Genomic DNA, 26032 nt, shown 5'->3' on the forward strand with positions numbered 1-26032 from the left:
ATCTTATTTTGCTTTAAATAGTGTATGCATAGAGGCATACTTTGGAAATCCCCCCCCTGCGGGGGGGGGTTCCACTATCAATAAACTAGACACATAGATTTGGGTTAAACGTTGAACTTCGCTTCGCGAGAAAAGTTGCAAACCCAAGTGAAATCTCGCTTCGCTACTGATCTCAAAATTATTTTGACTTGTGCTCACAAGATGGCGCAGCGATTGAGGAAAGTAGTATGCACACGCACATAGTTCGTGCGCATGCATATTAAACCTTCAAACTAATTGCTTTAATATTAGAGAAAGAAAAACAGCAAATAAAACTTATATGACAATAATATATTAGAAAAATAACTGAATTATCTTACTAACTGAATTAACCTTCGTAAATTATATATATACAAATTAACTAAATAGTTTGTTAATCCAATCGGCGCTGAGATAAACGTACATGATTTTTGTTCTTATAAGGCACGATTGCATTAACATTATTTTAACTTTAAGCGAGACTTAAATATGTCATATTTTATTTAAAAAGAAGGATAAAGATAGATGCAGTATCACTTAAATTCAAAAGAAAATAACTAAATTGTTAGGAAAGAAAGTATCGCTTAAATTCAAAAGATAATTAAACATAAATGATAGTGACAATAGCTCGCATAAACAATGAGGTAATATAAGACGTTTTTAGACGAGCGGTTATTAGTTGACAATGATAAATATATATTTCTAAATCATACAATTCAAATTAATACATAGTAACGTTTCGACACTCACTTGTGTCTTTTCAATCATATTAAACTTAACATTATAAAGTAAATAATATAAGTATGCTGTCTTTTAAGCTGGGCAATAGAGCCAAGGAAACGAAACGAAAAATTAATTAAAAGAATTGATATGGAATTATAAAGTAAATTAAATCGGTAAGTCAGTAGTCATATTTTAGTCGATAATCTTCGTAGTCAAAACGCAATATCCATATGTTTCTCAAATCTAGATGAGATTAAGCATTTGAAAATGTTGTCTATGTAATATGTAGTTTATCTGTATAAATAGTTTATCTGTGTAAATTGAAATTTACGTATAGTGAAACATCAAATTGTTAATAATATCGTCATTGTAATACTCACATTAACTTATAGCTTGAGAATATCTTGATGGTTAATTGTGCTGTATTTGTTATTAAATTATTATGAAGGATCTCTCAGAATCTAAATCTTTTATAAGTAGAACATCAAGGTGAGATATGTTTATAATTTGTTGATTTGTTGATTGTGTCAAGTAACGGATAGTAATTTTTGTCTAACGATTTTGTGTCCTCGTTATAATTCAAGCCATTGTTGTTTCATATAAATTGTTTCTGAAATTAATCTTTTGAAATAATTACTTTCATGATCTAAAATTTTAGTGCCCTCCCAGTTAATAGAATGATTTAAATTTATGATATGTTGAGATATGACTAATAATTTTGATGTTTGTTTAATATTTCTTTTGTGCTCATTAATTCTTGTAATTAATTTCCTCTTGGTTTGGCCTATATATGACGCATCACAATCGTTGCAATTTCTTTTGTAATAATGTTATTATTTAATTTTTTGTGCAATTTTATGAATCTATTAAGTTTATTAAAGCATCCATAACCGGGAAAGAACTTATTGTTAGTAGATCTAAAAGTTTTTTTAAGAAATTCTGAGAGCTCCCTGATGTACGGAAATCCTATAAACTGTTCTTGTGGTTTTTGTGACATATCTTCACAACTATTTCCAATATCATTCATGAACTTTATCCTGGATAGTTTTCTTATCTTTAAGTTAATATATTTGAAAATTAATTGCAGTGGATACCCATTGTCAATTAACATTTGTATAGAATTTACAATATTTTGGCATATTTTTGCAATATTTGGCAAATAGGATCTAATAACAAGACGGCCCTGTCTATTAAGTTGTAAATAAAGTAAAATAAAAATTTTAACAATATTCAATTCTTTTCACAAAAGAATAAAATTTATCTTAGAAATATAATATGCAAAAGGTTTAAAGAGAACTAAAGAGACTGCTAGTCTCAAACCAAGAGACACAGTTCCCAATTAAATCTTGACAATTTGTCAAATGTTTAAAAAAATCCGCGAAACGAATTAATTTCGCACGCGTTGGCTCTTAGGCCGATTTAATTATATATGTATACATATTATATAAAACAATTTAATTTCTAGAGTTTCTAGCAAAAAAAGTCTGTACAAATCAAATTTTCTTATTGGATATCGGACGTCATACGTCGGATATCGAAGCAATGTAAATTCTGCATTATTTCTTTTTATCATAAATTACAATTACTTACAAACGATTATTTTGGTTTTTGAAAGAATATCAAAACTCTTCTCATGCGTTGTAGAATTTTTTGGCCAATTCTGCAATTTTTGATTCTGAATCTTCTCGATATCAGCTTCATCGGTAAAAGAATCTCAAGCTTGTGTATATCTGTATTAACTACATCTCTTTCTATCATTGAAACATATTGTTTTTCACGTCTGCAACAAGAATATAAGGAATTAGTTTTGACAAAGAGAATGACAATTTTTAAAGCCAATTTGGTTTATTGCCAATTTGAATTTTATGAGAAGTTGAGAATATTTATATTGTAACGTGACATTTTTTCTGTCCGTCACAAAGGCCGTTGGCCCGGTCGGAAAGGCGGAAATTCGGGGGCCTGCGTCCTCTCACAATCGAGAGAGAGAGAGAGAGAGAGGGGAAAATGCAATTACTCAATGCACGACTATACTGTAGTTTATACACGATGACTACAAGACTCTACGTGACTACAAACAAACAGGTTACTACATGACAAAAGTACAAGTAAAAGTAAAGAAAATCGCAAGGAATGTCGGCGTATTCGCGGGAGAGAGAGAGAGAGAGAGAGAGAGAGAGAGAGCCCTGTTAAAATTTTTCGAGTTTTGTGCAAGAGATGCGACGTTCACACCCATCCCGCGTTTTCTTTTATGTTTGTTTAGCGACTTTTTGCGTTTGCGAGCGGCTTTTGCCTAGAGTTACGTGTCTCGATCGGAACGGATGAAGAACGAAGAAGAGAACTACGGATTGAGCAGAGGACACCAATCCCGGATCACGTCCGGTAATTATGTTCGCATGCAAAGATGTTTCTAATTGCACCTCACAACAAGAAAAACGATACCGCCGTTAAATACTCCCTTTTTCGCAGGTAATCCGGAAATATAAGGGAATGGCTACTCTCTTGCGAGGCGCGAGAGAGCCCCGAGGACGAGAAGTGCGGGAGATACACTGCCTCTGGCCTGACCGTTCCTGCTGCGAAATATACGACCGATCAATCAATCGATCGAGGATTTTGGAAGAATAGCAGAGACCGGAAGGCCAGGAGGCCCTTCAGCAAAATTTGTAAGGAGAAACACCGGGAGGATAGGCGGAAGAATCGGAGAAACGACGAGGGAATCGATTAATGATCAAATTCGCGGGTCCCGCGGGACGCCCGGCGACCCTGCCAAGATAAGGCAGGACGTAAGGAGATCCAGCGGAACGTAGTGAGAGACAGAGGTCCCCGATCCTGGATGCCGAAACAGAACAGGAGACGATGCCGGTAAGACGAACGGACCCATTTGTAAAGCCGCTGATTTCGCGTATGTAATTCGGGAGACACACGTGTAACATTCGTGGCCGTCGAATAATTATTCTTTTAGTATAGATATTGGGTTTGCCTCGTATAAAGTACACATTGTTTATAATGTTTTTTAATAAGAAATATTTTAAAGAAGTTTTATCGTCTCGACATAAATCTTATTACATATTATTACATCATAGATTACAAAATTAGACTTTTATTCAAAAAGAACTACAGAAATCTGATGTTCGAGATTAGGCTCTTTAACGACTAATTCGAACGATCAGCCGTAATTCAAGCCAACAAGTATGATGTGTTATACTGCGTTTTTTCATAAGTCTATATATTTTATATGTATGATAAGTTCTGTCTTTCCAAATTATTTAATTTATTGATATGTTAGCAAAGAGATAATTGTATTGATAAAGACTGTCGTACAGTTGAAACGTTTACTAATTATCATTTGTATTATTTTCATGACGTAGAATAAAAAATTTTCAACATCTAATCAATTAGCTTGTTAAGTTGGCCTTTTAATTTTATTACTTATTTTAATTATTCTTTTTTTGAGAGTTTATGAGAAGTTAAAAGTATTGCGCGTATAATCCTTGTCTCGGCGCCCGGCCGACCGCGTGCTCTGTCCCGCGAATAAATTAAAAGAGGCTCTCTCTCTATCCCTCTCTCTCTCTCTCTCCCGCGAATACGCCGACATTCCTTGCGATTTTCTTTACTTTTACTTGTACTTTTGTCATGTAGTAACCTGTTTGTTTGTAGTCACGTAGAGTCTTGTAGTCATCGTGTATAAACTACAGTATAGTCGTGTATTGAGTAATTGCATTTTCCATTATATTCCATTTTCTATTTCATTTTCTTTATATTTTCTTTGTCATATATTATTGCGATCTTTATGCTATCTATCCGCCCGCGGATCTGAACTTTTATATCATATGTAAACTTTTGTTTTTTTTTTGTATACTCCATATTACTTGAACAATTATTATTTTTTGTCTTTTAACATATTGATAATATACTCTCTTTACTATTTAACCGAACGATTTTTCAATAGCCACTCTTGAATACCGTTTTCTCTCTCATCCGAACTCCCCTCTCTACCCCTTGACGCTCTGAGCGAGTCGAGTATGGCCGTCACGGAAAATTTCGGAATGTTTCAATGAATAATTGAGATTATTAACTCTTTGTGAATTTTTAGTGTGGCGCGAATTCCGCGCCTGGCGCTCAAGACAACAAGAAAGATTGTATTTTCGCGAATTTCCTGCTTTCCGCGCCGAAAGTGTGCCGTAGGCCAATGAGATCGGCCCTACATTTTCGGTGGATTATTTCCTTCGAGCTTATAAAGAAAATACGGTTACAATATATATATATAAAGTTGTAGAAAAAGGTTATGAAAATTTTTCATTATTTTGGTGTTCTAAAACAGTGTTTTTTGCAATATATTGTGAATATAAAAATCTTTCATAGTTTTAGTGTTTATAGAATGTTTTTTTAAATAATAAAGTATACATACTTTGTATGTAAGATGACTCCTTCATCTATTCATCAATAGATTGAAAAGCAGAAAAGTTTGGATCCATGTTCAATCTATTGGAATATCTAACTTCAGAATAGAAACAATAAAATAATATTCTATCGTAGTATTGACAAAATGAATTGATACATTATTGTCAAATATTGAGCGACAACGGACGCATCGAGTCAAGGATGCTTGTATGGAACCTTAAATAAAAACAAAATGGGTTAAAACAATGTAATTAAAATTTTCAAAATTAGCAATTTGCAAAGACAAGATGAAATAGTATGTGTAATAACCAATTTAATTATATAAATAACAGCAAGTAACTTACTTCAGCAATAATTATACCATTCGAGTTGTTTTATTCATTTTCTGAGAATGTACCGCTCCTCAATATGCTTCTCGCAAACAAACTACGATTGCTTTAATTTAGTAATGCCAGGAACTGCAGCTAGTCATTTTTCACGTTTTTCAATATCTGACGGCATTTTAGGTATAAAAACAGAACACTTCTTTTTCGCACTTTTAAAGTTTGGCATCGCGATACTACACACCTCTTCGTCGTTTCATTTAAACTAATTTTTTAATGAAAGATCCACAGCAAAACACGACGTATGGTATTCAGACATTAATGAAATCAAATGCTTTATTGCAAGTTATTACGCTTCCATACTTCCCTCGATAGTAGCATCACACTCGATAGTGGCAAACCCAAATATTAAAAACACGGACAAGAAGAGAGTCAATTCCTATTCTCAAATTTCGATTTCGTTTTGAGGATCTCTATGTAAGACCATGATCGTGACGGCCCTCGTCGTCGGCGCCCTCGACTCATGGGATCCGATGAACGAAGCGGTGTTCCGAGTACTGCGCGTTAGCAGCGCGTACGCTTCGTTGATGCGCCGCCTTGATCTTGTATCGGATACCATTCGCTGATCACGGGACATTTACGTGGAGCATGTGTCTGGCGTGCGTCAGTACGCCGCTTTTACCCATCCCTTCGCTGACAGGGTACTCGCGATTCCACCGCGAACGGTTCGCCGGTATTAGCCTGCCAATGATAATTAGTAGCGGCATTCCGCGTTGATTTATACCGAGTGTGAACGTCGTGTGTCCTGCCCACATATTTTGTATTTATTTTTATTTTTATTTTTGTATCACAATACGCTTATTTATTTATTTATTATCTGTGCGCTTATTTTTATTTTTATTTTATTTTGCGTCAATTGTATCTATGCGCTTTATATTTTATTTGATCTATGCGCTTATTTATATTTATATTATTTTTATTTTTAATTTTATTATTATTATTATTTTTGTTTTTGTATCTAATTATTTAATTGTATATGTGCGCTTAATTGTTTCTGATTGTGTGGGCAGTTTTGAGTGTGAATGTCGCGTGTGAAATCGAGTGCTTGTCCCTAGGTTCACCTTTTATCTTTTAACCATTTATGATTGTTCCAGGAATCCTTGCTATGCGTTTTTCTTGAATACACATCGGCCCGGTCAGTTAGCCGGTCAGTTAGCTATATAACTATTCATTATACTCGCAAAATTAAGGAGTTTAGGTCCCCCCCCCCCCCCAACGCATGCTGCATTGTGCTCAGTGGCGGGGTAAGGGAGGGGGGGGGGGCTAGTCCTCCGCTAATGAATTTATTTTTACTTTTGTATGCGCACAACGTAAGCCGTAAAATTGTACCTACTCCGAGGGACTTGCCTCCCGGAGAACATTAATTGATTTGTAAATAAACGGCTTTGATACATATATAAAAAATTATTTGCTTTATTTGAATATTAAAAAATATCAAACTTTGCTTAAAATCAATTTAAACAAAAATATTTAAAAAAAATTTTTATATGAATTTAATAAAATTATATTTGTGCAAAGGAAAACTACACAACGTGTGATTAGTAGAAAAACTCACCTAATTCTAACAATTCTTTTGTAGTCTGTGGAACATTCAATGCGCGTTCTTTCAGCATTTCAAATGTAGCACATATCTCCAGATTATAAGTCCAATGACACTCGACTACTTTGTCAATGATGAGTTTCCGTAGGTCATTTGCATAAGCAACGAGACTGCGTTTTGCGGCAATTTGATTTAATTTCGTCGTTACTATATACTCGTTATCGGACTGCAAAAAATTATTTTGTTTGCATTATTCTTATCGCTTTTGATACATTACATGCAGAAATGCAGACACAAGTTGTGTGTTTATATTTAATTAAACTTTTGAAAAAGAAAACGTAAGAAACTTTAATAATAAAATGAAATACTATAGTTCACAGATTAACTTGTATAATCATATAAAAATTAAGTATTAGAATTAACTAAAATCCAATAATATTAAATAATAAAACATTAACTAAATTAATATAAAAGTAAGACATGAATAACCCTTACTTTCAAATTTGATAAAACTTACAGCGTTTGTGTGTGTGTGTGTGTGTGTGTGTGTGTGTGTGTGTGTGTGTGTGTGTAAACCATAAGAGGACACATTCACACCGTGAAGGATTTTTTAACGAGTAGAAACGGAGAAATTCAAAAAAGAAAACAAAAAACAAAATTAATCACGAAGTATAGGATACTTCTCTACTGATCTTGACATATGTTGTCTAGGACATCATTCTCAATAATTTTTTCTTATATCTTAATCATCAGTTATCAGCGGATCTCCCCTACGGGGCAGTTCACTACCAGAAAGGGTGCGTTTTGAAACCCTACATTAATTATTATTGGTCGTTCAAAAACTGACATGATAGATTAAGTCAACTTTGACTATTTTTCGAATTAAATGCATTAAAAATCAAAAATTATTGTGCAAGAAAACTTCTGGAGCAGGAATTTCAATATGTAACTCACGAATCACTCCAACAACATCAAATAATTTTGAAAGCCTACGTTCTATAAACTAACACAGCTACTTTAGCACAATAGAATAAAATTTATGTATGTAGTAATTTAGTGCTCTTTTGTTGCTAATTTGTTGCTCCAATCGATTTGGAAAAAATAGTGACTGTGCTAATTTAAGATAAAAGTTAGCACAGCTATTAAAAAAATTCTTTTAATAAAAAATACGACATTTTTTAGTACTAATTGTTGCTAATTAAATGCTCTATTCCCGATTTTGTTGCTTTATTTTTAAATCCCCTAATGAACTATCCCTAAAAGCTATATCTCCTTAAGAAAACATACTCTGAAGTTGCAAATTAATCAGATATTTTAATTAATTACGTTTTACTGATTTTATTCTTCGCCATTTACAATAATTCTAATTTTGTTGCTCCACTCTTAATTTTTGAAAACTACCTCTAGCTACCCTATACACTAGCACAATACCTTAAAACTAAAAATTAATTAAATTAATGATATAAAACTATGAAGTCACCAGATGATAATTAAAAAATGGTAATAATTCAATCAACTAACTCTGGCAAATAAGTAATTTTATTGAATATTCACAACGTTTCGACCGTGGGTTTCGGCCCTTATCAAGTGCTATAATATAATATTAACAATTCTTAGAAAAATAAATATAAAAATAATAAAATCTATACAAACTTTTACACGTTAATACGCAAACATACCTATGTTCTTAAATCAATAAATTACAACTTTTTTTAAAAAACAAAAATTCGAGCTTAGAATCTGACATCATATAATAACATGATACTATGAAACAAAATAACTATGTTATCGTGTCGATTTCGAGCTCCTTATATACTCACTATTTTAATCAAACTAAACGACCTTTATTAGTTTTTTGTAAACATTATTTAGATTATCCGTGTCTTTCTGCAAATTAATTGTGTTGTCAAATTTTTTGATAAAAAACATCTCCGCGATTTCTTGTTTACTTACGTATTTCATGATGTAAAATTTCTGGAGCAGACCAATCGAAATCATGATCATTATCCAATTTATGATTACTTATGACTGAGTAATTACTATTGTGTACTTTTTAAAATTATTAAAATGTTCTTTTATACGTGTGCCTAATTGTCGTTTAGTTTGACCAATATATGATGAGGAACAATTTGCGCAATTAATTTTATATACTACTCCTGTTTTTTCTTCTAAAGGTAAAGGATCTTTGACGCGTTTAATTAATGTATTTAATTTTTTCGGTATGCAGTAAACGCTTTGCATGCCAGTAAATCGTAATAATCTCGAAACAGTCTCACTAAGTTCTTTGACATACGGTAATTGTATAATACGGTCAAATTTTGTACTAACTGAGTTATTCACATTGCGATCATCATTATTTTGCGTCTTATGCAATTTTAACCTGTTATTCACAAACTTATTAATAATATCCGACGGAAAACAATTATTTGTCAATATCGATTTTACTTTAGAGATGTTCTTTTGATGAAAACAGTCGTCCGATAATAAAATTGCATGATCAACAAGACTAAAAATGGTATTCTTTTTGTATTTAAAAGGATGATTAGAATAATAATTAATATATCTACCCGAGCAAGTGGGTTTCATAAACCAATCAGTTAACAATCTACCATTATGTCTGATCACAGTAGTGTTCAAAAAATTAATCGCGTTATTACTTTCAATTTCATGCGTAAATTTTAATCTCGAATGATAATCATTAAAAGACGACACAATTTCATCAACACCCCTCAATGGGATGATTGTGAAAATATCATCGACATTTTTGTAAAACAGCGAAGTTTTGAAACTCAACCTTTCCAGGCAATCCGTCTCTAAGTCGTCCATCACCATATCCGCTAATATGGGTGAGAGCGGAGACCCCATAGGACTACCAAAAATCTGTTCATAGTACCGTCCGTTAAAAACAAAACTTGTCTAATCCATAATAAACTCAATCACATATAAAAATTGGGAAAGATTGAATTTCGTGTTGGTTGAGATGTTCATCCAACGCTTTTTTACTCCGCTAATTACTAATTCTTTCGGGATATTTGTAAATAAGGAAGTAACATCTAGTACTTTATTGTCATTAATTACTTTATTTTTAATATTCTCGGCAAAGGACCAACTATCTTTAATAAACGATCTCGATTTTTTAATAGAATTATTAAGTATATTATGGATGTAGTTCGACAAATTATATAACGGGCTACATAAATTCGATACTATAATTCGCAGTGGAAAGTCAACTTTGTGGATTTTCGGCAACCCGTAACATTGTGGTAAATTCCCGTTAGTTACGTTTAAATAATTGTAAGTAGTCACGTCTATCAATTTATTATCGAGCTAAGACTTAATGAGAGAATGCATTTTGTTAGTTAACTTTTTAACAGAATTTTTATTAATTCTTCTATAAGTCGATTCGCGTCATTTAGCTTCCATTTTTTCTATATAGTCAATTTTATTAAGGATCACCGTCGTTTGTCCTTTGTCAGCCTTTGTAACAATAATAACAATAGTAAAAAATTTGACCGTATTATACAATTACCGTATGTCAAAGAACTTACAATAAGTATCGCTGCTGTTATCTGCAGAGTTAGTTTTCGCGCTGCAAGATGTCGTTAAGAACATGTGAGAAATAAAAGGACTCTAGTGGAAAGTGAAACAGAATGATTGGGGAATAAGGAGAGTGATCTGTGGAAATGAACTGTGTGGAAATGAATGATACTGTGCGGGAATGAGATATTACCGCACTGTTTCGAGTGGAAAATTTCTTGTGTGTAAAATTAGTTATTTCTCGCATAGAAGATACGCGCGTAATGGGCGACTTTCCACGCACGTGTAATATAAAAAAATTATCAGCAAGTATAGCTTATTATGTACAGGGTGTATAAAAATTATTGGTCACCACTTCGTCAGCAAATTCTTCTGTTCATGTTCGGCAAAGATCATCCCCAACATAGCCCCGCAGTTTGTCAAAATTTTTTATTGCGTAAAAAAATTTACTCATTGAAAAAATAAAAAATCTCAAAGAAACCATAGGTCGCAAAATAATTAGAATATGTGATTTTGTCGCGAATGTTGATAAAAGAAGCTCAATAAATTGAACGTCACAAAGTGACCCAAAACATCAAATTAATAACTTAAAAAAATTATGAATATAATGGAAGATAAAAAATTAAAATTATTTATATAAAAGAAATACGGCAAATTAAAATTATGTTTATAGTAGAAATTCAGCAAATTAAAATTATGTATATGTATAATAGAAATTTGGGAATTATAGTTATGTATATAATTGAAAGTCGGCGAATTAAAATTATGTACACTTGCGGAGTAAAAATTTGTTTGGCGCGCGCAAAGCGCGCGCTTGTGTTATCTACTCAGATAGGAAACTTTCAGGATAAATGCATAATTATTGCTTTTTTTATTACGACAATTTCGCAATAATTATTGCAAGGTAATGGATCAAAACGCAATTTTTTGTTGAAAAAAAAATTTTGCAATTATAAGTTGCAAGCATTCAGAAGTTGTGAAAGCAAAATATTTGGCGTAACTACTGCATTATACAAAGTAATTTCTCAATTAATGCAGCATTAAATGTTTTAATTAATACAGCATTTGGGAAAAAAAATTTTAATATTTATAAAATAATTTTAAAAATTGACTGTAAGAATTGCTCCGCTTTATATACAGGACAAACGAAGAGACATCTTAGTATACGGGTAAAGGGTGGTGCGGGCCATCTGCACAAGCGACGAGGCCTGGAAAGCGATGTCCCAGTTTGCTGGGAGCGTGATGCGAGAGAAGGAGAATAGAGAGAGGGAGAGACAGGCGCGCGAGGCGCTAATTGGAACACCCAACTCTAGTAGGGAGGGATCACTCAACACCTAGTTGGGTGGTCAATGGAGAGGACTTAGAGGTACACTCTAAGTAGCAGGTTCAAGACGGTCTTCTCAACAGGAATTCTTTTATCTTCTAATTCTTTCTCTATCCTTCTCTCCTTTTTCTTTCTTCTCTTTCTTTCTCTCTTTCCTCCTCTCTCTCTTTTCTTCTTTTTTTTCCCTTATTCTGTCATCTTATTTTCTCTCTTCGTCCGCAGAGAAGTTTCAAGGGATGGGTCAAAGAAACAAGGTATGGGGCTATACAGGGGGTTCGGTGCTCGAAGGGTCAACATCTCGGTGGTGGCTCGTCGTGCATGAATCCAAGGGGTTTTTAATAAGTTGCAAGTTGCAAGTTGTAGGCTTCGGGGTGGGATAGTCGAGGCTGTCGTGGATGGAGGTTTGAATGGAAGGGTGGAAACGTCAAAAGACGTAACCGGTTGGCATCGGGGAAGTAATGTGGACAACAGTACCTCCGATGTCAATAAAACGGAGAAGGGGTCTGTGTTAAGGACCCGGGCGGAGGTTTAGTGGGTAGGACTAGCTGAGGCTGTTGCCTTGGTTGGGATCCCTATGGCAATCGAGTCATCGAGATGACTCGATTACGTGGGGAAACTAACCGGGGCGAGATGCCTCAGTACCGGGGTAATTAGTACCCCGGGAATAGGTGAGTCCCACATAACCCGGTGGGGACGGCCCCACTGTGGTATGCGTCAATGCATTCCTCCGCCTTGCGCCGATCGCAAAAAAAAAAAAAAAAAAAAAAAGTATACGGGTAAAGGAGCATTGTAATAATATTAAATTGCATCATAGTTCACATTTAGTTATAAGCAAACACCGATCTGAATTTGAACATAATTTCGATTGGAATAAATTTAACATTTTATATACGGAAAAACACTTAAGAAAGAGAGGGTTAGCCGAAATGTTTTATATTTAAAAACTTAAAAACAACATAAACTTACAGAAGGATACAGAGAATCTTAACGAGGTTTATAACAAAATAATTAAGCAAAAGTGAGATGTAATTGCCAGTCCAATTTTAAAAACCACGGAAAAGTAAGCTTTATTGACCAACACTGGCTAAATGTAAGAATCTTTATTACAAAAGAGACGACGTTTCGACCCTAAATTGGGTCCTCTTCAGGTTCTTATTTAAAAAACACACAAAAAAAACTAAACGCTTATAGTGTCAATCTATAATGAAAGATTGAATATAACACAAAATAATACGTTTAATATGGAACGAAGTATTTTTTATGACAAACTTCTTTGTGTTTTTTAAATAAGAACCTGAAGAGGATCCAATTTAGGATCAAAACGTCGTCTCTTTTGTAATAAAGGTTCTTGCATCTAGCCAGTGTTGGTCAATAAAGCTCACTTTTCCGTGGTTTTTAAAATAATTAAGATCGTGTAAATAATCTTTTTAAAAACATTAGAATCTGACAATCCCTCAACGGGTTATGATGTTTAACGTTTCGCTTTGCTTTATTAATTGACTTATATAGTTTTAAGAAATATGACTGACACAATTTACATAATAATGTGTTAATTTTAATTGAATTCTTTTGTAAGTATAGTTTTTAGTTTTGATTGATATGTTTATTTAAAAAAAATTTTTTTAATTTTTTTATGTACTTTAATAATTATTTATGTAATAAAATATTTTAGTGTTTTATTTAATAAGGACCACAATCACATGATCAAAACGTCGTGAAGCTGAATAAATTATTTACTCGCTAGAGTCATAATAATTGTACAATTTTATGCTGTAGCAATTTTTGTAATAATTACAACATTAGTTTCTAAAATATATAAGAAATATATGTCGGCTCTCAGTATTATTAATAATAATAGTACATGACTTTTAAATCGGCCAATAGAGCCCAAGCGCGAAAAATTAATTCTTGGTAAGAGCAGTCGCTCGGTGTGAGTGAAAGACGCAGGTTCGATTCCCGCTTCAGCAACTTTTCGGACCTATATTTTTCTCGTCTATTTTTCTCCATATGTAAGTTCGAGATTAATTTATATATGGAACTTAATAATCTTAAACCAAGAGATACAGTTTCGAAGAATTAATTTTTCGCGCTTGGGCTCTATTGGCCGATTTAAAATTCATGTATTATTATTATTTCTAAAATATATTCAGCAATAATTGTGCTAAATATTTCCTGTAAGTATTACAATTATAGTAGTATATATTTTAAGTATCAATTTTACAAAGATCGCTACATGATACAATAATTAGAATCAGTGATTTCAGAATTTTAATTTATAGTTATAGTATAGTACAATATACATTACATTTCAAAATTAAAATAATACGAAAATTTTTCTGCATGCTTTCCTATCTAGGTAGTATATTAAAAGCGGAACAAACACCGATACAAGTAGATGATTTTGTTATGAAACATGTACAATTTATAAATGGCCGTATAAAACTAATTGACGCTCAAGAAAAAGAGCAAAACAAAGAAAATACAAGAGATACGACGATGAGCCAATGGAATCTAATATAGAAATTACACTAGATAGGATTGATATAAATAGAGAAGATCAATGTCCAGCATGCACGAATGGAGATCAGCCAAGCGGCGCACATAAATGTTATAATATATATGCTAAAAAATGTGCATGCACTTGATTTCTGTTCTACCCCAATTAGAGAAGGATATGTACAGAAAAGAATTTGTAAAAATTACCAAAACAGTAACGTACAAAGTATAATCACATCAAGAGGAATAGAAGCTATCTTCTACTACGCTATCGTGGCCTTGCAACAACCCAAAAATCATAAAAGCAACACAGAGGCAGATATTTACAAGGAAAGAGTATCGAAAATAAATTTTTATTAAAAAAAATATATGTAAGATACCTATTATAAAAAATGGTGGTAATATAAACATAAAAGCAGTAACGTATGATAAAAAACCTTATTTTTTTACAAATACTTGTGCTTTTGATAGTATTTTCCAACTCTTCATCGCTGCATATTTAGATAAAGATAATATGTATTAAAGTATTTATTAATACTGAATCTATTGTTATAGCCCGAAAGGCTATAATTATAAATATAGCGGATATAAAATATAGAATTACTATACTTTTCGCGAGGAGACCGCTGATACAGCAGCGGGCCGGAAATCGCAAAGACGCAAGCTAAGAGCTTCATCTTTTGAGCAGCTTTGCGCTCAAAATCTAGCCGTGTAAGCAAAAACTATTCACCAATCGGGTGCCTGTCGCCAGGCACCCCTTCCAAACAAAATAACGAAAAACTGAGTTCACGTAAAAACTCGGGAACGAACAGAGAGCGAGTTAAACTAAACCAACCACCCGAGTCACATCAAGAATAACTCTCGACTCGCAATCAGACGAGTCGTTAACTAGCGTTCGAATAAATCCAGAGTCGCTCTCGAGTCGTTAATTAAGAGTAACCTCGCTAAGTAAAACCGCGTGCGATCTATAACATCTTATCGCATTCGCGCGCGCGATTCACAAAGTCATACGTAATCGCTTCCGCTCAACTAGTTAAGTAACTACAAAGTGTAATATTGTGAAAATAAAGATAACGTCAAGTGTTTAGTTCAAATAAAAGCTCTTTAATAGTGAGAACGTGAAGTGAATTAATACAATAACCCCGATCCAAACTCTGACGCCCCGGATCCTCATCCTAATTTGGCGCGACCCCTTGTGCCCGACCCGAGGCACACAACACTATTAATATATTTTTTAAATTAATTTGTGATATGGTATCTTATGGTGTACGTAAATCATCTTATAAATTACGTACTAAAATTTTAAAGCAAATATTTTCAAACAGTACTTTATCAAATAATTGTATTCTAATAGATTGTCAAGTGGCTTTTTGTTTAGGAAATTATTTATACAGCATCCAACGTTCCGGGAAATATCAAGATATTCTAATTGTTGCACAGAAAGATTGAAAGTGCTTTTATTGGTCAATGTTGAATTCAATTCGTTAATACGCAAGGACTTTGCACAATTAGAAATGAATATTATTCTACAACCACAACAATGCAATCAAACAAACTATGATGGCCTCGAAATTACATCAATTTTGCATACAGGTATTAATTTTTAATTATTAATTGCATTAATATAATTAATTATATAATTTTACCTTTTCGCGTAATTTTTTAAAATTTATTACGATTATATTTTTGTTCACTAAAAAATTATGAAGTTTTTTAAGTTATTTATAATTATTCAAAAAAATAAAATTATTAATGACTATGTTACGTCCAGACTCAATAATTAATAACAATCGAAGGAAGGGCGTAACGATATTTTTCTTGAATAACGCTGACCGGTGCGTTTGCTCAAGCCAAGCGAACCTGGAAGAACCGAAATAAGTCAATGACCAGAAGGGTCACTTTTACTTTATTTACAGCCCGTTCACTCGGTGGTCCCTTTTTAGCAAGAGAATTTAACCTCTTTTGCATAGGATGGAACCTTGTGCGATTATTGGTGTTGGGAAAAGAACGAAAGAGGGTTTATTTAATTTATTTCAATCTAACTAAATAAGTGCAGATTGATAGGTAGACAATATATTTATTATTTTCATTATCAAATTTATTACAAAATCACGAAGCAAAAAATATTTATACATAAAATAGTATATTAGCTGACAAGTGCGGGGGATCGTAAATAAAACCGATCGTGCGGATTGTCACACTCGGCTTCGCCTCGTGCGCCAAACTTCCGCACTCTCGGCCGATTTATGACCCGCACATGTTGGCTACGATATTTTGTGTGACTGGTGCGTGGAAAGGGAGCCCTTTCTAAAATCCTATCATGTGCGTAAAGGGCGACTTTTCGCGCGTCGGTTGCACAAAATATATTTAAATCCTATTCAAATATACATAACAGTGGCATAGGTGTGTGTGTTTCACGGGTGACACATTAATACGGAGGCCTTCAATCAGGAGTAGTGGGGAGAGAGTTATTGTTAAAAGAGAGTTAAGTGTCTCGATTGGTTATTACAATTTATGTTTATATACATGTTTTACTAATCATTGCAACTTGAGCCACTTTTTGCCTTAAACGGCGGTTCCGTCGATTCCGCGCGCGTTTCGCCCCATCTCGTGAGCTTCGGGTTAGTGAGTTTCCACTAAAAATAACAATAATAAGAGTTTGTCGCAAAGAGAAAAAGTTCAAATAATTTTTGGAGTATTCGTTTTATTGTTTGACTTTGCTTTATTGCGAATAGAGGGACGGGAGTAAGAGATTGAAGAAGACATGGAAGAGCCTAAGCAATTCCTGAAGAAAAGGAAGGAAGGAAGAAATTACGGATCTCGCCGTTGACACGGGAGAGTCTAAGCGATTCCTCAAGAAAGATGAAGAGAGAAGAAATCGCGGATCTCGCCATTGATACGGGAGAGCCTAAGCGATTCCTCAAGAAAGATAAGGAGAGAGGAAATCACGGATCTTGCTGTTGATACGGGAGAGCCTAAGCGATTCCTCAAGAAAGGTGAGGAGGGAAGAAATCACGGATCTCAGCGTTGATACGGGAGAGCCTAAGCGATTCCTTAAGAAAGGTAAAAAAATGTTATGGAGAAAACTGGGCATAATAAGCATTGATAATATTTGAAAATAATTTTTATTAAAATTTTTAATTTTATTATTTAATTATATTTTATTCATTGCTTAATTATTTACAAATTTATGTGCAATTTAGTAATTTCTAATTATACCTTTCAGATATTAGTCGCGCATAACAACGTGAACTGTTTATTTATATTATGCAGTTTAAATAATTATCAAAATTATTTACATACAGGGTGTCCGGTAACTAACGGACCAATGATTAAGGGCGGATTCTCTGGTCAATTTGGAGACAATTTTTCCTTAGCAAAAATGTTAAGAAGTCAATAATTTTCGAGTTATAAGCGATTGAAAAAAATGGATTTTTTGAAAACTAAACGTTAACTATGCTAAACGTAAACTAACTAAACTAAACGTTTGGAGTTAAAAGTCTAACACAATTACATTCTTCAATTAATTTTCGGTAGAGTTTACTATAATAAAATTTTAATTTGAGGCTTAGTTATAAAGAACATAATGACAAATATTAGAAAGTTGTAAAAAATGATGACCTTCCCAAATTGACTAAAGAATCCATTTATAATCGTTGGTCCGTTAGTTACCGGACACCCTGTATATACTTAAGAAACATTAATTATATTTGAAGGCTTTGCAAAAATATTAGATATATAAAAATATTAATTTTTTTGCAAATTAGAACAACTATGATTATGTATGCAATATTTATTATGTTACTGATTATATTTTAAAATATTACATATTTTAAATATTACATATAATGTAATTAACAAAAAGTATATCCTTCAAATACAAGTCGCGCCTAAACGTGAACTGTCTTTCGTTTTATGTAAATAAGATGATAAATTATTAAATAAAGTTACACATGTAAATTGATAACAAATGAAGGATACGTGCGATGATTTAACAATTAGTATTAACCCAATAAACACTAGAATAGCACCCTTCTTTCCTCTCCTTCCAGTCCTCTCCATATCACGCTTCTTTTCCTTTGTCTCCTTTTTTTCTGTTCTTCCCTCTTCCTCTCCGCTCTTTTTTTTCTTCTTTTTCTCCCATTCTTTTCTTCTTATCTTCTCCCTTTATTCTAAAGCCCTGCCCTCTTACCCTCACCCTTTTCTCCCTCCTATTACCTCTGACTCGACCTATTTTCTTCCATTTTCCCTACTTATTTTTTATCTCTCTCACTCTCCCTTATCCTTTCTTTCCTTCCCATCTATCTACATTCTTTTTCCTCTAACTTTTACTTCCCTTCCCCTTCCCCTTTCTATCCTTGCCCTTTCTATCATTAGCCATCTGATCCTTCTTTCCTCCCTCGTTAAATCTTCGTCTATCCTTATCTCCCACCTTCTCCACATTATTCTTTCTTTTTCCAAAAGCTCTTTCTAATCCCTTTCCTCTTCCATTTCTACTATGACCAACATCTTCCCGTCATCCCCCTTCACCTCCATCGAATCCTCGATTCCTGCCTTTCTATCTAATACTATCTCCATCAACCTCTCTAATAGCTCCCTTTTTTCCTCTTGTCCTCTCTTTCCAGTTCTTTCCATATTACGCTTCTTTTCCTTCGTCTCCTCCTTTTCTGTTCTTCCCTCTTCCTCTCCGCTTTTTTTTCTTCTTTCTCCTCCCACTCTTTTCTTCTTCTCTTCTCCCTTTCTTCAATCTTTCTCCATTTTTTCTCTTTTTTCCTCCACTTTTCTTCTCTTTTCTTTCTCCTCTTTTCTTGACTCCACTCTCCCCCTCTTCTTATTTCCTCTGTTCTCATCCTTATACCTCTTCCTTTCTCTCTCTTCTTCCTTCGCTCATCTTTCTCTCTTAAACCTTTTTTTTCTTCTCCCCAAGCTCCTTCTTCCTCTTCTATCCTCCTCTTCCTTTCCTTTCCCTCCTCCTTTTTTCCCTCCTTCTTCCTCCTCTCTTCTTCTCTCGCTTCCTTCTCTTACTTCACCATTCTTCACCATTCCTCCATCCTGTCTTCTTGACCCTCTTGTCCTAGACGCCTCACTCCTTCTTCTTCTCTGCTATTTTTGCCTTTATTCCTTTTTTCCATTTCTTCTTCCTTTTTCTCCTCTTCTTCCTCTTCCTTCTCTTCAGTCCTTCCAATCTTCTTTCCACTTTTTCTTCCCATCACTGCCATCCTTCTCTCTCCCTCACTTCCTTCCCCTTCCCCTTTACTCTCCTCATCTTTTTCTCTTTTCTTCACCACTTCCTCTTTCTTCCCTTCGTCTCTCTTCTTCCCTCTTTCTCTTTCCCCTCTACTTTCTCTCTTTTCTTCCTCCTTCTTTTTACTTCCTTTTCCTCTCTGCCCCTCTTCTTTCCTCTTCTTTTCTCTCTCCTCCTTTAGCCATCCTGTCATCTTTTCAACCACTTCAATCAGCTTAACCACTCTATCTTCTCTCCCCTTTTTCTTTTCCTTCTCTCTCTCCTCCTTCACCCACCTTAATATCTTATTCACCTTCGTATCCACCTTTTCCATTTTCCTACTCAATTCCTTCACCTCTTCCTTACATCCATAGATCTTATTTTTCGCTATCTTCCTTCTCTACACACACCTTCTTTATTCCCTCCCTCACTGCTCTTCTCTCTCGCCGCTTCTCCTCCTGTATCCTCCGACTCCTTTAACTCTAATGAATCCTCGATTTCTGACACTGCACTTAACCACACTTTCCTTTTGCTGTCCTTCCTCCGCTATTTTCCTTCCTCTACTGTTTTCTCTCGCCTTTCACGCTCTTTCTTTCTCTCCCTTCACCTCTCCTTCCTCTCCACCTGCTTCTATCTTCCGCAACTCTATACCACCACCTTAATGCGTAACTTATATCCTCCTTTGCTTCCTCACATAAGCCATGTGCATATCATGCGTGATCTTCTACGTGCACATTCCTTTCTTGCACGTGTTCCACCTGTTCTTCTCCCGTCATCTCTGGCGCCCTCTCTCTCCTATTGCCACTATCACGCTTCTTTCTTTACCATCCTCTTTTGCCTTTTTTACCGACTCTCTATTCTTCTTTCTATTATCCCCTTCCCCTCCCATACTCTAATTATTCCTTCTTTTCTTCTTTTAATTAACTCGTCACACCTTATAGCTCCTTTTTCCTCTTCTTCCTCTCTCGCTTGCTTTTCTCTCTCGTCTTCCTCTTTTAGCCGTGCGTCTTCTCATGCTGTCTGCCACGTGTCCGACTGTTCCACGACCCATCTCTGCTTCCAATTTTTTTCTCTTTCCTTCACTTCCACTTTTGTACTCGCCTTTTCCTTCTCTTCCTTTTTCTCTTTTCCTTCCTTCCTTCCTTCCTTTCTATCTTCCTTTCTTTCCTTTGCCGTGCATTTCCCTCGTGTCATTTACCACGTGTCGACTGTTCTACAGCATATCTTTGCTATCCTTTTATCCGTCTTCATTTCTCGTCTTCTTTCTCCATGTATCTGGAGTACCTCTCCATGTACCCCACCCACATTTCCCTTTATTCACCTCTGTCACCTTTTATTTCCACACTTTTTTCGAAGCACACCGCACAACGTCCTCATATTATATATATATATATCCTTCGCAAAATTGAAGATTGTGAATCTAATATAATAAATCAGTATTGAAAGAAACCTAACATTATTGATCTCAAAAACTATTTGATAAGTGTTTAACTAGAAGTTGGTTTGATTGAAAATTCAATCGATCTAAAGCAACTAAAGTCGACGACATGGTCGAATGAATTTTCAATCAAACCAACTTCTAGTTAAACACTTATCAAATAGTTTTTGAGTTCAATAATGTTTTAATAATGTTAGGTTTCTCTCAATACTGATCTATTATATTAGATTCACAATCTTCAATTTTGCGAACTCGATATTAAAACATTATTGATCTCAAAAACTATTTGATAAATGTTTAACCAGAAGTTGATTTAATTGAAAATTTATTTATGTCGTCGAATTTAGTTCTCTTAAGATCGATCAAATAACGCCATTTTCAATAGTTTTGATATATTTTCAATACTTTCCCCATGCTCTAGGAAAAAAGGCCATCATTTTTACATCTTATATGGTTCATAGATACTCATAAAACTCAAATTTTAGATTCCATCGATAGTCGGGAAATCGACCTTTCTTAACATCCTCCTTTGTTTTATTATTTGAACACTCTCTGTACTGACGAGACGTCTTTTTAGACACAACGTTTAATTTTATATATTTTTATATTTTTTTATTTGTGACATGTTATAAGTTTTTTGTCATCGCTGTACTTGTTATGTCATCTTAATTATTACGTAAGAATTTCTTGCATACATTTTTTAGTGATTTAATCTTATTTTACTGCACTAGTATATATTAACGTTGTATGTAATTATTTTTTCAGTTCATTTGAAAATGACCTAAACCACAGGTCGAAACGTCATGTTATTTTGATTTCAATAAAGAAATTATTATCCAGTATTAGTCGTTTTTTATGAGTACATATTTAATGTGTGGTTTTACGTTTAGACTGGCGGATTGATACATCATACCAAATCAATTAAGACATTTTCAATCATTTTTTCTTTATTTAATATTTATTTATTTATATTATTTTTACACGGCCGCTACATACTGGCAACTGAGAAAAAATCACACGCATTAAACGAAGCGTGCACTGTGCGTGTGACTCCTTAGGTTGTCAATGCAAAGCGCGCTTACAAAGCGCTTTTCCCATCGCTTCGTCTGCACATCTTGAAACGTGGCGCTTTTGGGTGAGCGCTGTCACAAGGGTTATCGCCTGGCCGAGTAAAAAACTGTCCTGAAGAGTTGTCCTTCGCACGTTGGGAGGGAACAACCCGCGTTATCGACTTTTGTTTTGTCCTGTTTTACATTCTTGTAAGTTAGGGAATGACCACCAAAGGCCGTAGCGACTGTCTTAGTGCGGTGAGATTCTAAATGTAGAGCAAGATTCCACGAAAGAAAGATGAAGGCCCGAACGACTACCGCTACTCCGAGGAGGCCTACCTTCGGGAGTCGAGGTCAAGTATTGCGTTCCTGTCGATCACGCCATCCCCTGTATTACGTATATGTACACTGATACCGCCTACTTTTAGCCAGATTACCGAAGTCGGCGTCGGATCTAGACGGGAACCCGTACTGCAGGATGGGTAGAAAAACCCGTGGATTTACCAGAACAACGCGAGGAAATTTGGAGAACGGCCTGGCCAGCCTGCCAAATGCAACCCCAGGGAGACGACCACCCGGCTACTGCAGCGATAACAAGAGGGACAGTGATCAGGAATGGATGGGAGGATCAACGCAATCTCCACGCCAGCCAAATATTAAGGGGATGCGCAAGAAATCGGCGTGGAATGTGAAGGACGTTCCCGGAGAGGATTATTGTTCAGCACATTGTTAACAAGGGAGAACGACTTCTTAGGACGATCTCGCAGATACCGCCGAAGAAGACTACACTGTAAGCCGCCACTCAGATAAGTCATAACAATAAGTGCGAGTTAGGCTGGGATCGATACGCAAAATTACATAATGCCTTTTGTAAAGTAATTACTGTCTTGTAAGCGAGAAACTCTCCTCTCACAAATTTTAGTTACCGCGAGACCAGTCTATCTCATAGCGTTTATAACGTGACCTTTGGCGCGGACGCGCCCGACCGGGAAAGGTCAGAGAGCGCTCCGAATTTTTGTGTGTATTCTTGCGGCCGAACGGCGAATTCTTCGTCGATTCGTCATCACTCGGTAACGGGAGTCAAGAAGGTAGGCCAGGAGAACCAGATTGTTTTAGGGAGAAGAGGACCCCGAGAAACTAAGGAAGAAAGCGGCACGTGCGGAGCGGGGGTTGCGCGGCCGGCCCGGTGAGTAAACCCCATAATAAAGTTACGTACGACACCGAGTCGCGCAAGGGTAAAGACTGCCGGAACGGTCTCTACAGCCTCGGAGAGTCCAGTATTAGCAGCCCGAAAAAAGGAGGAATAAAGGCGCCTGCATCCCTCCACGAGGATGTTGCGCGTCAGCCCCCCCTCTCTCTCCCCCTCCCTCCCTCCCTCTCCCTCTTTCTCCTCTCTTCCTCTCTCTCCCCTCCCTCCCTCTTTTTCCCTCTTTCTCTTTTCCCCATCCCCCCTCCCTCCCCTCCTCTCCCTTTCTCCCTCTCTTCCCCTCTCTACCCCTTCCTCCCTCCCACCCCTCTCCCTTTCCCTCCCCCTCTCTCTCGTACGGAGAAACCGGAGAGACGGTTGCATGTTTGGTGTGAGAACATGTAAATCGTTGAGAACCGGAAGATGCGCATAGGCGCTCTTCGCGAGTCAATTGTCGTGTATTAAAGTGTATTAAAGTATTGAGTCAATTGTCGTGTATTAAAGTGTATTAAAGTATTGAGTCAATTGTCGTGTATTAAAGTCGCCCGAGATTTGCGAAATGGCTGTGTAATCTTGCGATACTGTTCCGATACCGAATTCAGTCGGTTCATTATTCTATTACTGAGTTATGTTGTGAATTAATGTAAAACATAACTTTTAAAAAAAAAGATAAACAAGATGCCAAGTCCATGCGCCATGTGAAAAAGTGTTAAACAAAAAAGTATTTTTAAGTAAAAAAATCTATCAATTGACAAAAATTTATGTTCTAAAATTAATATCTCTACAAAAAGTAATGTCCAATTATTGCGCGAATAAATAAACATTTTTATAAAAAATTAAAATTTAAAAACTTATGCAAATTTAAAATTAATATAAAATAAAAAGAAATAAAAAAATTTTAGTTAAAAAAACTGGGCGCGCTGCTAAATAATATTCTAATGATATTAAAATTAAATTGTTACTTTTAAACTCATTGCAGCGCGCCCAGTTTTTTTAACTAAAATTTTTTTATTTCTTTTTATTTTATATTAATTTTAAATTTGCATAAGTTTTTAAATTTTAATTTTTTATAAAAATGTTTATTTATTCGCGCAATAATTGGACATTACTTTTTGTAGAGATATTAATTTTAGAACATAAATTTTTGTCAATTGATAGATTTTTTTACTTAAAAATACTTTTTTGTTTAACACTTTTTCACATGGCGCATGGACTTGGCATCTTGTTTATCTTTTTTTTTAAAAGATAAGTTTTTTTATGGTACAATTCTACATTTGCAAATTTAAATTTTTATTGATTCATTATACGACTCTATATATGTCTGCAACTTTAATTTTCCACTGGTACAAGTTTCTACTTTCACTTGGCGCAATTTTTTTTTTATTTCATTACTTTTGTTACGATTGTACATGGGTTTATAATCGATAATTTTTCATACAATTCTATTGTACATGGGTTTGCAATGGATAATTTTTGTTAATGGCGTGCCCTTAACTGGTCGCCTTTTTTTACCTTTTTTTAAAGGTGAGTTTTTAGAGATTATATCATTCATTTTTGTATATGATAAGCATCTTTAAATAAATAAGCAAATTCAATTTTTCTGGCATTTTCTTATTTTAGGTACATATATATCCAATAATTAATATACAAAATTAAATATTATTCATCACACAATTTGTATCAAAATAATATATTTTTAAAAATTTATTTTAAATTTATTTAATCATTTTTATCATTGTGATTGTAGTGGCAAGGATTTTATTGCTCAGTGTCATTGCAAGCATCTGGCCTGTATATACCATAATATATTGTGTAATACATTGGCTAAGTATGACAATATGGATTTTGATAGATTCCCATGGAATATTGGAATTTTGTCGGACTTGCAGTCATCCACCACATATGCAGCCTACAATTAAAGAACGCATTTATTCTATATTATTTGCTTCCGTTATTGGCATAGTGCACATTTTTATATATCTCAATGCTGTAGATAGCAAAACATTTTGAAAACATCTATCTTTCTATGTTATCTGCTTTTTTGAAAATATTGCAGCAAATTTATTATGGCAATATGCTTGTCCTCCTGCAGTTAAAGAGGCTTAGTACTTTAATATAATCTTTATTATTTGTATCATTTCCTTTTTCTTGGGAATTACAGCAATGCTTTTGTACTATATTGTCTTGCATCCCTCAAAAAGACAACATACTTCAAACGCACCAGTTCAAGCAATGTAACTTTGATATTTATTTACTTTAAAAAATGAGAGATAAACTATACAATATGCAATTAACCTTATCTTATGACTTTTATAAATCTTATGATAAAATCTAACTCTCTCTTAATCTTTATTATGAAAAGAATCTCGGTATTATATGAAATAATTTCATTGTAATTAATAGTTTAACTTTCAAAAATTTTGCAAAATAAAATAACTCATACATTGTATTTCTACCATATATATAAAAAAAAGATAGGTAAATATAAATAAATAAATATATATTTATGATATACAATAAATAAATATATATTTATATTTATATATATATATATATATATATATATATAAAATGTTGGATTTTTATTATATTGATATATAATTTTAAAAAATCTTTTTTATATGCTATTGAATTTTAATACATACAATTTTGATTATATGTATTTTAATTGATTATATTTATAAGTATTTTTATATTATCTTAAAAAGACTGCATA

General features: G+C 34.3%; 1 protein-coding gene, 1 long non-coding RNA gene and 1 pseudogene across 3 annotated transcripts in view; 1 reads left to right on the plus strand and 2 right to left on the minus strand.

Moving 5' to 3' along the window:
• Positions 1–26032, minus strand: part of LOC114944746 (dynein axonemal heavy chain 12-like) — a 148420-nt gene that overhangs the window by 69102 nt on the left and 53286 nt on the right. The window contains exon 6 of the mRNA XM_085481870.1: positions 7078–7288. Within this exon, the coding sequence (XP_085337996.1) occupies positions 7078–7288 (211 nt within the window). The remainder of the gene's footprint in view (positions 1–7077; positions 7289–26032) is intronic.
• LOC114944747 (uncharacterized) lies at positions 691–6037 on the minus strand. 2 transcript variants are annotated; one of them, XR_003822263.2, is made up of 4 exons: positions 5484–6037; positions 5147–5355; positions 2332–2521; positions 691–1351 (listed from the first exon to the last, which is right to left on the minus strand). It is a non-coding gene; the product is annotated as an uncharacterized LOC114944747 (long non-coding RNA). The 2 variants fall into 2 exon arrangements; XR_003822262.2 differs by having other exon boundaries at positions 691–2521.
• Positions 14264–15087, plus strand: LOC146723483 (uncharacterized; annotated as a pseudogene).

Source organism: Nylanderia fulva, unplaced genomic scaffold (assembly GCF_048542155.1).
Source record: "Nylanderia fulva isolate GAGA-0341 unplaced genomic scaffold, ASM4854215v1 Scaffold193, whole genome shotgun sequence".
NCBI lineage: Eukaryota > Metazoa > Arthropoda > Insecta > Hymenoptera > Formicidae > Nylanderia > Nylanderia fulva.